Source organism: Bos taurus, chromosome 11, assembly GCF_002263795.3.
Source record: "Bos taurus isolate L1 Dominette 01449 registration number 42190680 breed Hereford chromosome 11, ARS-UCD2.0, whole genome shotgun sequence".
NCBI lineage: Eukaryota > Metazoa > Chordata > Mammalia > Artiodactyla > Bovidae > Bos > Bos taurus.
Window position 1 is genome coordinate 92,930,010 of NC_037338.1, and position 16,468 is coordinate 92,946,477.

Genomic DNA, 16,468 nt, shown 5'->3' on the forward strand with positions numbered 1-16,468 from the left:
GTAATCAGGGCAGAAGAAGGTGGTAGAGGCTAAAAGGAAAGGGAAAAGTTATACGATAGGGTGGCTGGGAACGGAATGGGGAAGTCTCCTAGAGTGTTGGCTGTGGCACTTATCTGGCACCAAGTCTCCCATGCAGTCTCACTAGATAATCATCTCACTAGATAATGCCCTCAGGGTATGAAGACAGACGCTGTCCAGACCTCCTGTTCCCAGGATGGAGATGCTGCATTTTGATTTTAAAACAGCACCTCCAGACATGGCACTTAAAGGAAATGGCAACTGTGAATCCCATTTCTGGGACAAAGTCCTGGAATTTTAGTACCTCTGTCTCCTGCAAATTAATTAGAAATTTAAATGGTTTGTTTACTTATTTTAGTGCAACATGAAGCTTTTATTAATGTTAGACTAACTCTGTAGGGGAAATGGTTCATTTTATTGCTTTAATGTCAGGCTTTCTTGTTCCCTGCGATGAGCATAAAACTGGGGCTGCCTCTGAGTTTCAGTCAGTCAGTGAGAAAGCAGTTACAGAGCACCTCAGGTGTGTCCAGAAGGGTTGCAGGAGCCACAGGAATCTACAGAGGTGCGGGAGTCATGGCCCCTCCCAGGAGCTCATGATCTACTAGAGAAAGCCACACACATAGAGGCATTCAGAGTCCACACTCACTGAGTCATTGAAATGTTCCAGAAACTATGGTGAGTTTTTTTCATTTTGAAAATATCGTCCCTTCATGACACACCCATATTATATCAAAAACCCCAAAGTGAAAGTCATGTTCTTCCACCAGTGGAATTAGACCAGAAGAACCAATCTCTTCACACTTTGGAACTTCCAGTCTTTAAGCCCTTGGTGGGTTAAGTCCTGATCATCTTCCCTCCCAAGATCACAGCACGGTGGCAGCCATTCCCAATTAAGAGCCCTCCAGTTTGATCTCAAAACACTGGCATATTTTTGTCCAAGAGTGTACCCTGAGACTCAGCCCTAGACACATTTTTAAATGCCAGCAATAACAGTAGATACCTGGAAACTTGTTCACTTGACCGGAGAATATGTCATTGTCGTGAAATGAAACTCCGTGCCAGTAGATGTCACAAGGCAAGCGTCGGCCAAATGGGAACTGGAAGAAAGAGGGGAAATGTGATTAACTACCGCCCTGAGTGTCTCTTCTGTACTAATTCCCCACGCCCTGGCACACATCACGTGACTGGATGCTTGTAACAAGCCTGTGAAGTTGCTGACATTCTTTCCTGTGTTACAGAACAAATTCAGTCAGGCTAAGTAACTTTCTCAGGGTCATGACCACTGAGAGGCAGGGTTCTGATTCAGCATGGCTGGCACTCTACAAGTGATTTTATAGGCACCCATTCATTAGAATCCCCATAACCATTCTAGAAAGGATGATATCCATTTCACTGATGAGAAAATCGGGGATGAGAGAGGTAAGGTAACACACCCAAGGCTGCACAGAGCTGGTAACAGGCGGATCTGAATCCAGGTCTATATGAATTCCAAACCATACTTCTCTTTCTCTTAAAACTGCAATGTGCAAACTGGTGCCCCTAAAACAAGTTCTCACAACGTCTCTCTCTCTCTGTTTCTCAACACACACACACATACACAGTCCCCAAGGGCAGGATGTATTCCTGGGAGCCTAAAACTGTTCCTGGCATTCAACAAAGACTTTTTGAATGAATAAATGAACAAACCAGGAATAGTCCTCTGACTCATGATGAGATAACCAGATTCTCTCTTCCAGGAATATGGAAATCAGAGATGCCCAGCAGCCTCTGCCGGCCCTTGAACTGAAAGGGATCAAACGCCAGAGCCGGGCAGCTGTGCTTGGCCATGTGCACAGAGAAGCAAAGGCAGCCAGTCTACTAAGAGAGGAGAAAGAAGCAGGTGCAAAGAGAAAAGCGGAGACGAGGCCATGTGGCCCTGGCGACACAGACCGAGTGACCTCAGTTCCCAGGGCTTCTAGACCCTGGGCCCAGCCCTTCTGAGCCCCACTGTCCCTTCTGTCCTTGGATCCTGTGAGGCAGTCTCAAACCCTTGGAATGCATCCCCTTTGCTCAAGCTAGAGGGTTTCAATTACTTGCAACCAGAAAATCCCTTGCTAAGACCAAGGGGCCTGCTCTTTCTACATCTTATTTCCTCTCCCAGTTATCAACAAGCTCTGCATTTACACAGTGTATTTTTTAAATGCATCACTCGACTCTCCTTAAGGGAAAAGAGCAAGGACATGTTAGTTCATATTTAGAACCTACTTGTTAGAAGTCCAAATGAAGAGAAATATCAGCATATTAAGTAAAAGCATCCAATTTTCCCATCCTAAGACTATAGTTAATCAGAATTTTTATCTGCTCCAAGATAAGAGGGTGAAGTTCCAATGAAAGAACATGGCGTTACCAATGAAATGGCAGTGACTCAAAGCTTCCCAATGATTCCAAATTAAAATGAAGGCAAACAGACTCAAGCCCTTTACATCATTCACATTGTCTCAAAACTGTGCCAAAGTGAGGCATATGTTACACACTCTATTAGCATTAACAACTTCCATCTATAATTTATAGCACTTCACTCATTTTCTTTATATCCAGTGGATTGAAGTTATTAATTCAGCAGTCATAAATACAAGGAGATACAACATATGTTATTGTCTTCCAGCTGTTAAGTACTAATATAGAAGAGGGAAAAATAACTTTATGAGGAGGTTCCTCTATAAAGCATACTATCCAAGCAACATTTACTAGGATCCAAGTGGCTTTGCTGCCCACGCTGTGGGATTGACACCTGATCAATACACAAGACCCTTTAAGGTCTTAGCAAGGGATTTTCTGGTTGCAAGTAATTGAAACCCTCAGTGGATAACCTAGGAATCCTTATCACCCTTAGGATCACCTTTCAATCCTTGACACTTTCATGATTTATAAGTTAACCTTTCATTCAGAGAGCCCCTAACTCTTTTTGAGAAACTGTCTTTCTAAATCAATTTATTCAATAACCTATGTGCCAGGCACTTTGCTCAGTGCTGAGAAAACAGAGAAACATGATATTAAGTAGGTCCCAGCATCTCGTCTCTCAGGCTTCCCTGGTAGCTCAGTTGGTAAAGAATCTGCCTGTAGTGCAGGAGACCTGGGTTCAATCCCTAGGTCTGGAAGATACCCTGGAGAAGAAAATAGCAAACCACTCCAGTATTCTTGCCTGGAGAATCTTGTGTACAGAGGAGCCTGGCGGGCTACAGTCCATGAGGTTGCCAGAGTCCGACACAACTTAGCAACTAAACCACCAAACCAGCATCTCATAATCCCATGTCTTTTTAAGATCCTTTGAAAAACCGCTTAAACAGCTAACATCAAGCTCGATGGTGAAACTGAAAGCTTTTCTTCTGATATCAGGAAGGAGACCAGGAGACTCACTTTTGCCACTTTCTATTCAACATGGTATTGGAAGTTCTAACCAGAGCAATAGGCAAGAAAAAGAAACGAGACATCCAAATTGGAAAGGAAGAAGTAAAATTATCTGTTTTCAGAGGACATGATCTTATATATAGAAAATCCTAAAGATTACATACACACACACACACAATAAATGAACTCAACAAAGTTACTAGATACAAAATCAATACACAAAAAAATCAGTTGTTTTTCTATATACTGACCATGAACATCCAAAAAGAAAATTAAGAAAACAATTCAATTTACCACAGCATCAAAAAGAATAGAATAATTAGGTATTAACCAAGGGGACAAAGACTTGTACACTAAAAATTACAAAATGTTGCCAAAAGAAATGGCAGACACAGATAAATGGAAAGATATCCCGTGTTCAAGGATGAGAAGGCTTCATATTATTAAAATGTCAACACTACTCAAAATGATCCTCAGATTCAATGAAATCCCAACCAAAATTCCAGTAACTTTTTTTTTTTTTTGCAGAAATAGAAATATCCTTCTTAAAATTCACATGAAATATCAAGGAATCCCAAATAGCCAAAACAATTTTGGAGGTATCACACTTTCTGATGCCAAAACTTATAACAAAGCTATAGTAATCAAAACAGTGCATAAAACAATAATGAGATACCACTGCACACCTTAAAATGCCCAAAATCCAAAACACAACACCACCAAGTGCTGACGGGGGTGAGGAGCAACAGGAACACTCATCTACTGCTGATGGGAATGCGAAATGGTACAGCCACTTTGGAAGACAGTTTGGAAATTTCTTACAAACCTAAACATACTCTTATCAGATGATCCAGCAATTATGCTCCTCGGTATTATTCAAATTAATTAAAAACTTATGTCCACAAAAAAGCCCTCCATGTAAATGTTTATAGCAGCTTAATTCGTAATTGCTAAGGCCTGGAAACAACCAAGATGTCCTTCAGTGAGTGAGTGGATAAATAAGCCATGGTACAGCCAGGCAATGGACTTTTCTTCGGTGCTAAAAAGAAATGAGCTATTGAGCCATGAAAAGACATGGAGGACCCTTAAATGCATATTATTAAGCAAAAGAAGCCCATCTGAAAAGGCTACATACGGTATGATTCCAGTTATCTGACTTTCTGGAAAAGGCACGACTACGGAGACAGTAAAAGGATCAGTGGTTGCCAGGGGCTAGTCTTGGGAGGGATGAATAGGCAAAGCACAGAAGGTTTTTAGGGCAGTGAAACGACACTCTCTCATACCATAACGGTGAATTCACGCCACCATAACTTTGTCTAAAGCCACAGAATGTACATCACCAAAAGTGAACACTGATATAAACTATGGACTTCAGGTGATAATGATCTGCAACAAAGGTTCATTGATTTTAACAAACCTATCGCTTTGGTGTGGGATTTTGATAGTGTATATGTGAGGGCGGTGATTTTATGGGAAATCTCCATCCCTTCTGCTCAGTTTTGCTGTGAACCTAAAACATCTCGAAATTAAAAATAATAAAAATAAATTTAAAACAGTGTCGTACTAGCATAAAGACAGGCGTATAGACCAACGGAATAAGACAGAGAACCCAGGAAAAAACCCTAAAAAACCCTCCCATATATGGTCAAATGATTTTCGACAAAGCTGACTAGTCTATTCATTTGCAGAAGGAGAGTCTTTTCAAGAATTGGTGTTGGGAAGGTCGGATATCTACATACAAAAAGGTGAAGTTGGACCCATACCTTACACCATAGATAAAAATTAACTCAAAGTGGGTCAAAGACCTACTCATAAGAACAAAAGAAATGAAACTCATAGAAGATAATAGAGGCGATAAGTTTCATGACATTGGACTTGGGAATGATTTCTTAGACATGATACTAAAAGCATAGGCAACAAAAGAAAAAATAAACAAAGTGAAAAGAAATGTTAGTCACTCAGTCATGTCCAACTCGATCCCATGGACTGTAGACCGCCAGGTTCCTCTGTCCATGGGATTCTCCAGGCAAGAATACTGGAGTGGGTTGCCATTTCCTCCTCCAGGGGATCTTCCCAACCCAGGGATTGAACCCAGGTCTCCAGCATTGCAGGAAGATTCTTTACTGTCTGAGCCATCAGGGAAGCCTCAACTTCATCAAAATTGAAACTTTTGCATCAAAGGACACTGTCAACAGAATAAAAGGGCAGCCCATGGAATGGGAGAAAATATTTGAAAATCATAAATCTGATAAGGGATTAATATTTCGAATATATTTTTAAAGACTCCTACAACTCAACACAAATAAGCCAATTTAAAAAATGGGCAAAGGACTTGAACAGACATTTCTCTATGTCTATTCAAGAGAAGATATACAGATGGCAAATAAGCACATGAAAAGATACTCAACATCACTAATTATTAGGAAAATGCAAATCAAAACCACTTCACACCCATTAGGAAGACTATTATAAAAAGAATAATACAAAGGAAATAGGTGTTGATGAGGATGTAGAGGAATTGAAACCCTTGCACAGTGGGAATGTAAAAAATGACTGGGAAAACAAAAATTACCACATGATTCAGCAATTTCTCTTCTGAATTTCTCTTCTGAATCCAAAAAGGATTGAAATCAGGGACTCAAACAGATACTGGTACAGCAAATGTGATAGCAACGTTATTCAAACAATCAGAAAGTAGAAACAGCCCAAGTGTCCACTGACTATCCATCAGTGGATAAGCACTATGTGGAATACAGGCACGCTGTGATATCACTCAGCCTTAAGAAAGAATGGAGTTTTGACGCTTGCTACAACATGGATGAACCCCGAAGACATTACACTGTCAAGCAAGCCAAACACAAACGGACAAACACTGCTTGACTCCACTTTTGTGAGGTAGCTTGTTGTTGTTCAGGAGTTCAGTCGTGTCCAGCTCTGTGCGACCCCATGGACTGCAGCATGCCAGGCTTCCCTGTCCTTCACCATCTCCGGGAGTTTGCTCAAATTCACATCCACTGAGTCAGTGATGCCATCCAGCCATCTCATTCTCTGTTGTCCCCTTCTCCTCCTGCTTTCCATCTTTCCCAGCATCAGGGTCTTTTCCAATGAGTTGGTTCTTCGTATCAGGTGGCCAAAGTATTGGAGCTTCAGCTTCAGCATCAGTCCTTCCAATGAATATTCAGGGTTGATTTTCTTTAGGATAGTGAGGTAGCTGCTGCTGCTGCTGAGTCACTTCAGTCGTGTCTGACTCTGTGCAACCCCATAGATGGCAGCCCACCAGGCTCCCCGATCCCTGGGATTCTCCAGGCAAGAACACTGGAGTGGGTAGTGAGGTAGCTAGAGCAGTCAAATTCAGAGCCACAGAAAATAGAATGGTCATTTCCAGGAGCTTTGTTGCTGTTTAGTCACTAAGTCATGTCCAACTTTTTGGGAACCCCATGGATTGTAGCCCACCAGGCTCCTCTGTCCATAGGATTCTCCAGGCAAGAATACTGGCAAGAATACTGGAATGCCATTTACTTCTCCAGGGGATCTAACTGACCCAGAGATTGAACCTGAGTCTCCTGCACTGCAGGCAGATTCTTTATCCCTGAGCCACCAGGGAAGCCCATTCCATGAGCTGGGGGGAGGGGAAAATGGGGAGTTATTGCTCAGTGTGTACAGAGTTTCAACTGGGGAAGATGAAAAGGGTCCTGGAGATGGTTGGTAGTGATGAATGAACAACTCTGTGAATGTATTTAACACCACTGTACTGTAAACTTAAAGATGCTTAGGATGGTCAGTTTTATGTTATATTTTACAATAAAATGACAACAAAACTGTCTGCTTATGCCCCATCACCACCTCCCCCCCAGGCTAAGGGGCCATTCATAGCTCTACTAGGACTCTCTGGAGCCTGGAACACTGCATGGATTGTCACAGGCAACTGAAAACTGACAAGTGCTTCTCAGACTCCCCACACCCCATTTTTCTCAAGTTCATCACCATCCTCCAGGTTACCTGGGAATTATCTTCCCTTTTCTCTTCTTCAAACCCTTTTGGAAAAAGCACTGGATTTGAGGGGTCAGAAAGCCTGAGAATCCTAGACTTGTCTCTGTTCACTTACCAACTATAAGAGCTTAAGCAACCAGGACCTCTGTTCTGTGTCCTTGGGAGACCCAGAAGAGAAAACTGTCAGGTACTGACAGGGACCAAACAAGATAATGGAAACGAAAACACCTTTAGGCACCACAGAACAATACAAATCTGAGTTCATCATTAATTGTTTTACCCATTAAGTGTTAAACACCTACTTAGTGGCACAAAGTGTCTCAGATGCCGAAGACACAAGGGAACATGTCTGCCTTCCTGGGGCACACAGTCCATGGGGATAAAGTGGTTTTGAAAGTTAGTCGTTCAGATCAGATCAGATCAGTCGCTTAGTCATGTCTGACTCTTTGTGACCCCATGAATCGCAGCACGCCAGGCCTCCCTGTCCAACACCAACTCCCGGAGTTCACTGAGACTCACGTCCATCGAGTCAGCGATGCCATCCAGCCATCTCATCCTCTGCCATCCCCTTCTCCTCCTGCCCCCAATCCCTCCAAGCATCAGGGTCTTTTCCAATGAATCAACTCTTTGCATGAGGTGGCCAAAGTACTGGAGTTTCAGCTTTAGCATCATTCCTTCCAAAGAAAACCCAGGGCTGATCTCCTTCAGAATGGACTGGTTGGATCTCCTTGCAGTCCAAGGGACTCTCAAGAGTCTTCTCCAACACCACAGTTCAAAAGCATCAATTCTTGGGCACTCAGCCTTCTTCACAGTCCAACTCTCACATCCATACATGACCACAGGAGAAACCATAGCCTTGACTAGATGAACCTTTGTTGGCAAAGTAATGTCTCTGCTTTTGAATATGCTATCTAGGTTGGTTGTAACTTTCCTTCCAAGGAGTAAGCGTCTTTTAATTTCATGGCTGATGTCACCATCTGCAGTGATTTTGGAGTCCAGAAAAATAAAGTCTGACACTGTTTCCACTGTTTCCCCATCTATTTCCCATGAAGTGGTGGGACCGGATGCCATGATCTTCGTTTTCTGAATGTTGAGCTTTAAGCCAACTTTTTCACTCTCCACTTTCACTTTCATCAAGAGGCTTTTGAGTACCTCTTCACTTTCTGCCATAAGGGTGGTGTCATCTGCATATCTGAGGTTATTGATATTTCTCCCAGCAATCTTGATTCCAGCTTGTGTTTCTTCCAGTCCAGCATTTCTCATGATGTATAGCAGTTAAATAAACAGGGTGACAATATACAGCCTTGATGAACTCCTTTTCCTATTTGGAACCAGTCTGTTGTTCCATGTCCAGTTCTAACTGTTGCTTCCTGACCTGCATACAAATTTCTCAAGAGGCAGATCAGGTGGTCTGGTATTCCCATCTCTTGAAGAATTTTCCACAGTTTATTGTGATCCACACAGTCAAAGGCTTTGGCATAGTCAATAAAGCAGAAATAGATGCTTTTCTGGAACTCTCTTGCTTTTTCTATGATCCAGCGGATGTTGGCAATTTGATCTCTGGTTCCTCTGCCTTTTCTAAAACCAGCTTGAACATCAGGAAGTTCATGGTTCACATATTGCTGAAGCCTGGCTTGGAGAATTTTGAGCATTACTTTACTAGTGTGTGAGATGAGTGCAATTGTGTGGTAGTTTGAGCATTTTTTGGCATTGCCTTTCTTTGGGATTGGAATGAAAACTGATCTTTTCTAGTCCTGTGGCCACTGCTGAGTTTTCCAAATTTGCTGGCATATTGAATGCAGCACTTTCACAGCATCATCTTTCAGGATTTGTTAGTCGCTCAGTCGTGTCCAACTCTTTTCGACCCCATGGACTGCAGCCTGCCAGGCTCCTCTGTCCGTGGGATTCTCCAGGCAAGAGTACTGCAGTGGAAGGGTTGAATCAAAGTCACGTTGGTGTATCGCTACAAACCATGGTAAAGGCTGTGAGATGAGCCCTGGAGAGCAAGGGAGCACACGGGACTGAGCAGATCCAGGGAGTTGGAGAAGTGTACCCTGAGTCAGGAGGCCCCACGTCCACCAGCCAATGCCTGGCTGACGCAGTGTCATCATAAATAGCACCTCTTTTTGCTTTCAGATATATCCCAGTTTCAGCAACAAATTAAATGGTCATCCTATTCCTGAGACAGGGCTATTAGAGCTGAGGTTGGGAGGAAGATCGGATAAAAGATGGGGAGGAAGAGTGCTCCAGGCAGAGAGGAGAAGCATGTGAAAGCCTAGGGCAGGACTGACCAGGGCACACTGGGAAGCCTGTAGGAAGGTCAGCGAGGCTGGATCACAGAGGGCGAGAGGAAAGGTGTGAGAGGCCAGGCTGAAGACTGGGGCAGAGGCCACCCACATGGGCCTGGACCCCAGGGCGCAGTGGAGCAGGAGGGAGGTCTTGGGGGAGGAGGATGAACATGCTGAGCAGAATGAGTAAGAGGGACTGAGAGAGAGAGCGAGAGCATGAGGCCTAAACAGCCAAGGGGGATAATGTGAATGTGGCCGGGAGGTCAACCAAGATGGGAACTAGAACATGATAATGTGGAGAGCCTCAGAGCCACATCAGCCCGCAATGATCTCCACGCTGATCGATTCAGCAGCCACCATGCTTACATTAGAAGGACTGATGTTGAAGCTGAAGCTCCAATACTTTGGCCACCTGATGCGAAGAGCTGACTCATTTGAAAAGACCCTGATGCTGGGAAAGATTGAAGGCAGGAGGAGAAGGGGATGACAGATGGTTGGATGGCATCACCGACTCGATGGACATGAGTCTGAGCAAGCTCTGGGGAGTTGGTGATGGACAGGGAGGCCTGGCGTGCTGCGGTCCATGGGGTCCCAAAGAGTTGGACATGACTGAGCGACTGAATTGAACTGAACTGATGCTTATAACTGGTCTGCCCTGTTAAGTATTTCATGTGTAACCCTGACCCCCACATAACACTGTGAATTTCTGGGACCAGAACAATGGGACATACTGTCTCAGGTCTCCAGTGATATCTAACCAGGCGTTCAGTGGACCCTCGGCCCACAGAAAAGAAAAGCATAATCCTGAAAACCCTCCAGACACCCTCTTCCTCCCCCAAATCCCACTGCTCAGCAAGTCTTCAGATTTATCTCCTTATTTATCTTTTTAAAATATTTATTTATTTATTTGGCTGCAATGGGTCTCAGTTGCAGCACACAGAATCTAGTTCTCCGACCAGGGATTGAACCCAGATCCCCTGCATTGGGAGCACAGAGTCTTAGCCACTGGACCACCAGGGAAGTCCCTCTTCTCATTTATTTAAGTTGCCTCTCCTTCTTTAATCCCCACTGCCTTACTTCAGGGCCTCCTTTCACACCAGGATGAGGGCTACACTGGCCTCCTCCCCAACCTTCCTCCTCCCCACTCCCACCAAGGCCTCCTCTTCTGGTCTACCTGATACACAGAGGAATTTTTTTTTTTTTCCAAAGCTCTGACCACGTCACTCCTTCGCTTACAACTCTTCCCATGCCTAAGCTCCAAGCCTGGACTCAAAGACGCTTCCAAAACTCTCCTCTGCCAATTTGCTTGCCTCAAGTTGGGCCACATACTCCTTGGGCACTTGCACTGTTACTGCCAGCCTACTTTGACTTTAAGTATGTAGCACTTTTTCCTTTTTATGCTGGTCATGGGATTCTCATGGTAGTCCTATACGGATGTAAGAGTTGTACCATAAAGAAGGCTGAGCCCCGAAGAATTGATGCTTTCAAACTGTGGTTCTGGAGAAGACTTGAGAGGCCCTTGGTCAGCAAAGAAATCAAACCAGTCAATCCTAAAGGAAATCAACCCTGAAAATTCATTGGAAAGACTGATGCTGAAGCTGAAGCTCCAATACTTTGGCCACCTGACTCACTGGAAAAGACCCTGATGCTGAGAAAGATTGCAGGCAAAAGGAGAAGGGGCGACAGAGGATGAGATGGTTAGATAGCATCACTGATTCAGTGGACATGAATTTGAGCAAACTCCAGGAGACAGATGGTGAAGGACGAAATCCTGGCATGCTGCAATCCATGGGGTCGCAAAGCCGCACACAACTTAGCAACTGAACAGCAACATACTGCACTTCTCTGTTTTGCAGCCTGAGTTTCTTCATGCTATTCCTTCCACTTGGGATCTTCTGACTCAGCTTGACCCTCCAAGAAGCTGTCTTACCTGCTCTCCCCTCTGTGTGGCCTCCAGCACTTACACCCTTCACAGGTCATTCAGCAGCAGCTTGCCTGTTAAGTCTGTCTGCCTTCATACTCTGTGGACTCTTTGCAGATGAAAGCACCTTTCTAATCTGGTGTATCTCTCTCTTTTTCTTTTTTGGCCACCCCACAAAGCTTGTGGGATCTTAGCTCCCCTACCAGGGATCAAACCTGCGCCCCCTGCGTTGGAAGCTCAGAGTCTTAACCACTGGATCAAGCCTGAGACTATTTTTAACCTTTGTGGGGTCAAGGAGCACTTTGAGATTCTCTTTAGAACAGGCACAAAATTTTCCATGTGATTTTAGGAGAATTTAAAGAGTCCATGAAACCCCTATGTGTTCATAGACACCATTGTTAGCAACATCTGCAGCTCGTTTCATGAATGAACACATAAATAAAAGGATTTGTGAATAGCAGCTACTCAAAGACATTGTCATCACCATCATCATGAAAGAGAGCTGTTATGTGAGGCTTATTTCCAAGTCTATGTTAAGAGTCTTTACACATATCACCTCATTTAATCCTCACAACAACCTCTTGAGAAGGGGGCTCCTATAAATCCTATTTACAGATGAAGAAACCAAAGCTTGGAGAGATTAAATAACTCTCCCAAGGACACACAGCTAGTAGGACCAGTTGCTGTTGTGGTTGTTTAATCTCTCAGTCATGTCTGATTCTTTTGTGACCCCTATGGAGCATAGCCTGCCAGGCTCCTCTGTCCATAGGATTTCCCAGATAAGAGTACTCTAGTGGGTTGCCATTTCCTTCTCCAACTAGAGGCAGAGTCAAGAGCAAATCCAGTCCTGCCTGATCGCAAGGCCCAGGCTCTTAACCACTGCACACAACTGGTCTTGAGCTGATCGCTGCGGTGGTAACTTGTCAGTCGTGGACTATAGTAACTAACCTAGTCTCAGCCCACACGCTACCATCTTTGCCATAAGGGAAGTTCCTCCCTCAGTGCACATGCCTGTGTGGACCCAAATTCTCTTCCCTCTTGCCCAGAAGGGCTTTAAAAAAAAATGCTTGCAAAATAGCTGGGTTCTAACAAGAACTGAAATCGTTATGTCCTTTGAGCATATTTGCATTTGAGGGACTGATGTTCCGGTCAATCTTCTAATGGCCCAGAGAGGAAGTTCAAGCCCCCTGAGGGATTCTGTAAAATTAAAATTTCACAGTAACTGCTGATGAAAGCACAATTCATGTTTCTATACTTTGTGAATGATTTTCTCCATAAAGCCTCTTCATGAACAGAAAACCTTTCAAGGGACTGGACATAAAAGTAGCAAATAAGCTTTGATATGGGCAAGCATATATGTAAAAAGCATCTTCGAGGGAAATGACCCAAACTGCTGCTTTAAAATGAGGGATCCTGGGACTTCCCTGGCAGTTCAGCGGTTAAGACTTCACCTTCCAATACAGGGGGTGCAGGTTCAATCCTTGGTCAGAGAGCTAAGATCCCACATGGCTTGGGGCCAAAAAAAAGACATAAATATTGCAACAAATTCAATAAAGTCTTTAAAAATGGTCCACATCAAAAAAAAAAAAAAAATCTTAAAAAAAAGAGGGGCCCCAAGCATTTGGAGAAGGGTGATACAAGGAAGGTATAGCAGCCAGAGCAACACGCTCGGACTAGGAAGACCCTGGCTCAAGTCCTGACCCACCACAACCCTTCCAGAGACCTTGACACACTGACCTTGCCCCTCTAAGCCTCAGCAGCTCATCTACAATGGAGGAAAATGGCTGCAATAAAACCTGTCTACCTTCCAGGGCTATTATGTAGACTGAGGTAATGCACGGGAAAGCACTCTGTAAACAGGCAATTGCTGTTATATGGGATAGTTATTATTTTTAATGTCCAAGGAAATCACCCCAATGAGCAAGTTCAATTAAAAGAGAGGCCCACCAAATATCAAGCATCATTAGGACAGCTCTTGGATAAGAACACCAACACTACGGTGGACTCGCACTTGGGAAACCTTCCACGACGCCCTCAGGCAGGGCTGATAGATTTGTCTGTGCTCCGTGGATGCCTGCGGTGCAGCCGCTGCCTTGCAGGGTGTTCGTGTCTACATGACTTCTTCCCCATGAGACAGGAGGCTTCAGGATAGAGATTTTTCTTCTTTCTGCTGTCTCCCCCACCTACCCATCAGTGGGAGGCAGCCTCTAGATGGTCTCCACGGATCCCTGCCTCCTGGAATTCATACCCTGTGTCGTCTCCTCTCACACTGTCACAGGCTTGATCGGTGAGACCAGTAGAGACAGAGGAAGTAAGGGAACGAACCTTCTGAAGGGCGTCTCTATATAAAGACTGCGCCCTCCTCTCTCTCCCTCTCTGCCCTGTCTCCCTCTCTCTTCCTCTCTCTCCTATCCTTCTCTCTCTCGTTATCGCTCACTTTGAGAAAGCCCAGGGAGAGGTAAGAAGTCCAAGCCCCCTGCCAACGGCCACGAGAGTGAGCTTGAAAGTGGATCTTTCCACCTCAGTCAAGTCTTCAGAGACTGTGGTCCTGGCCGACAGCTTGACCACAGCTTCCCGAGAGGCTCTGAGCCAGAACCCCCAGCTGAGTTGCGCTAGGATTCTTAACCCTCAGAAGCTGCTGTGGTAAGCTGCTGAACTGAGGGGAAACTGGTTACACAGCGGTAGACGATGGATATACCATGCCAGTTCTAGAACAGGGTCCGAGAGAAAGAAAGCATTCTGAGGGTGAAGTAATTTAAGACTCATATATCCTTAAAATGAATATAATGCTATTTATTGAACGCTTAGTTATATGCCAGGCATCTTACATATATGCCTCCATTTTGACATGAAAAAATACAATCCCATTGCTAATTAAAAAAAAATTCAATCCCAGAATTTACAGCCATGTTGGATCTATTTCCAAGGATTGTGCTCTTTTCACTCCACTAAGTTGGATGGTTCGATAGATGGATTAACTATGAAAAACAAATTAGGGGGATTCCCTGGAGATCCAGTGGTAGGGCTCAGTGCTTTCACTTGGCATGGGCCTGGGCTGAACTCCTGGTTGGGGAACTAAGATCCTGCCAACTGCCTGGCACAGCCCAAACAAACAAACGAGCACACACATGTATTAGTAAAGGAGTTGTGGCTGACACTTCATGGAAGAATGGAGCACAGAAGAGTCCACAGGAGGCCACTTAAGATAAGGAAAGCGAAAGTGAGGGCTTCTCTGGTGGCTCAGCAGATAAAGAATCTGCCTGCATTGCAGGAGACCTGGGTTGGGAAGATCCCCTGGAGAAGGGAATGGCAACCCACTCCAGTATTCTTGCCTGGAGAATTCCATGGACAGAGGAGCCTTCCAGGCTACAGACCATGGGGTCTCAAAGAATCAAAGACAAGGACGTGAAGTGAAGTGAGTCGCTCAGTTGTGTCTGACCCCATGGACTATTATTGTCCATGGAATTCTCCAGGCCAGAATACTGAAGTGGGTGGCCATTCCCTTCTCCAGGCGATCTTCCCAAACCAGGGATCAAACCCAGGTGTCCTGCATTGCAGGCGGATGCATTGCAGGTGGATTCTTTACCAGCTGAGCCACCAGGGAAGCCCAAGAATACAGGAGTGGGTAGTCTATCCCTTCTCCAGGGGACCTTCCCGACTCGGGAATTGAACCAGGGTCTCCTGCATTCCAGGCAGATATTTTACCAACTGTGTTATCAGGGAAGCCCCAAAGACAAGGAAAGGACCAAGCAATTGCCCTTGAAGGATGGACTGAAAGTCCAGCACTCTTTTCTTCAACGGAGAGAGCAAGCCGACAGAGAAAACTCTGGCGGAAATCCACCAAATTCTGAAGGGTGTGCCCAGATGGAACACGGTTCTATCTGCCAAGTGTGAGTGAATCCAAAGAAGGGGAGCCCCTCTTGAGCCTGGGAGAAGAAGGCTGGTTCACCCTTCTCTTCTACTGCTGGAATCCCAGCTAACAGCATCACTCTCCTCCCAGACGGATGACAAGAGACCCAGCTAAGGGGCCACCCACTGAGGGGCCACCAGAAGTTCTGAGGTAGGAGCTAGACGGGCTCCAGATTGGACATGTACCATTGGCCGGCCTCCTCTTTGCACTTCCTGAGGTGAGAGATAGGTGGGCTCCAGTTGAGTAATTTACAACCAGCCCCCTGTTTGCTCTCAGAAATGGAAGTAACAACAGAAACAGGGAAAATAGTCAGTTTTCATATCCTGTAAACATCTCAAGGGAATAATCAAGAACAAAAGAGGAAAAACCCTGAGTAAAGGATAAAGGAGACACTACACATGTGCACAAGGGCTCCTTGGAGTCAAAAGTTAGGGGATAACTCCAGGCTATAACGAGTCTTGCTCCTCCCAGAAGCCTTTCCTTGGAGATCCATCATGGCTGAGGGGTGTGTGTGCACCTCAGGGGAGGGTCCCAGAGTAGGTCAGGTGTGGAAAAAGAAACCAGATAATTGGCCTGAAGGAAGACAAAAGACCCGGAGGAACTGACTTATATAAATGACTTAACCACCGCTTTGCTGTGCTCCTCTCCGGGCTGGGGGATGCCCACACCCTTTCTCTCCGGGTGCGCATCTCTGCCTTGCTTCTGTCTCAACTAAACAGTTTCTGTCTGTGCTCTCCCACTTGTTGTTGTGCTCTGTCTCTAATAATAAACTTTGTACCTGCGTTTACAGTTTCTGCCTCTGTGATAAATACATTTTTCACTGGGGGCAAAGACCCAGGGAAAATTAGCTTCTAGCCTCTAGCCCTTGCCCGTTTGGTGGCTAGGATTCCTGGTTTTCATCCAGGCTACCCAGGTTCAATTCCTGGTCAGGGAATTAAGATCTTGCTTCACGTC

At 44.9% G+C, this 16,468-nt stretch overlaps 1 protein-coding gene across 3 annotated transcripts in view; it reads right to left on the minus strand.

Moving 5' to 3' along the window:
* Positions 1–16,468, minus strand: part of TTLL11 (tubulin tyrosine ligase like 11) — a 269,684-nt gene that overhangs the window by 214,635 nt on the left and 38,581 nt on the right. For all 3 annotated transcript variants that reach the window (XM_059891842.1, XM_059891843.1, XM_024999560.2), the window contains exon 2: positions 1,019–1,115. In XM_059891842.1, coding sequence (XP_059747825.1) covers positions 1,019–1,115 — 97 coding nt within the window. The remainder of the gene's footprint in view (positions 1–1,018; positions 1,116–16,468) is intronic.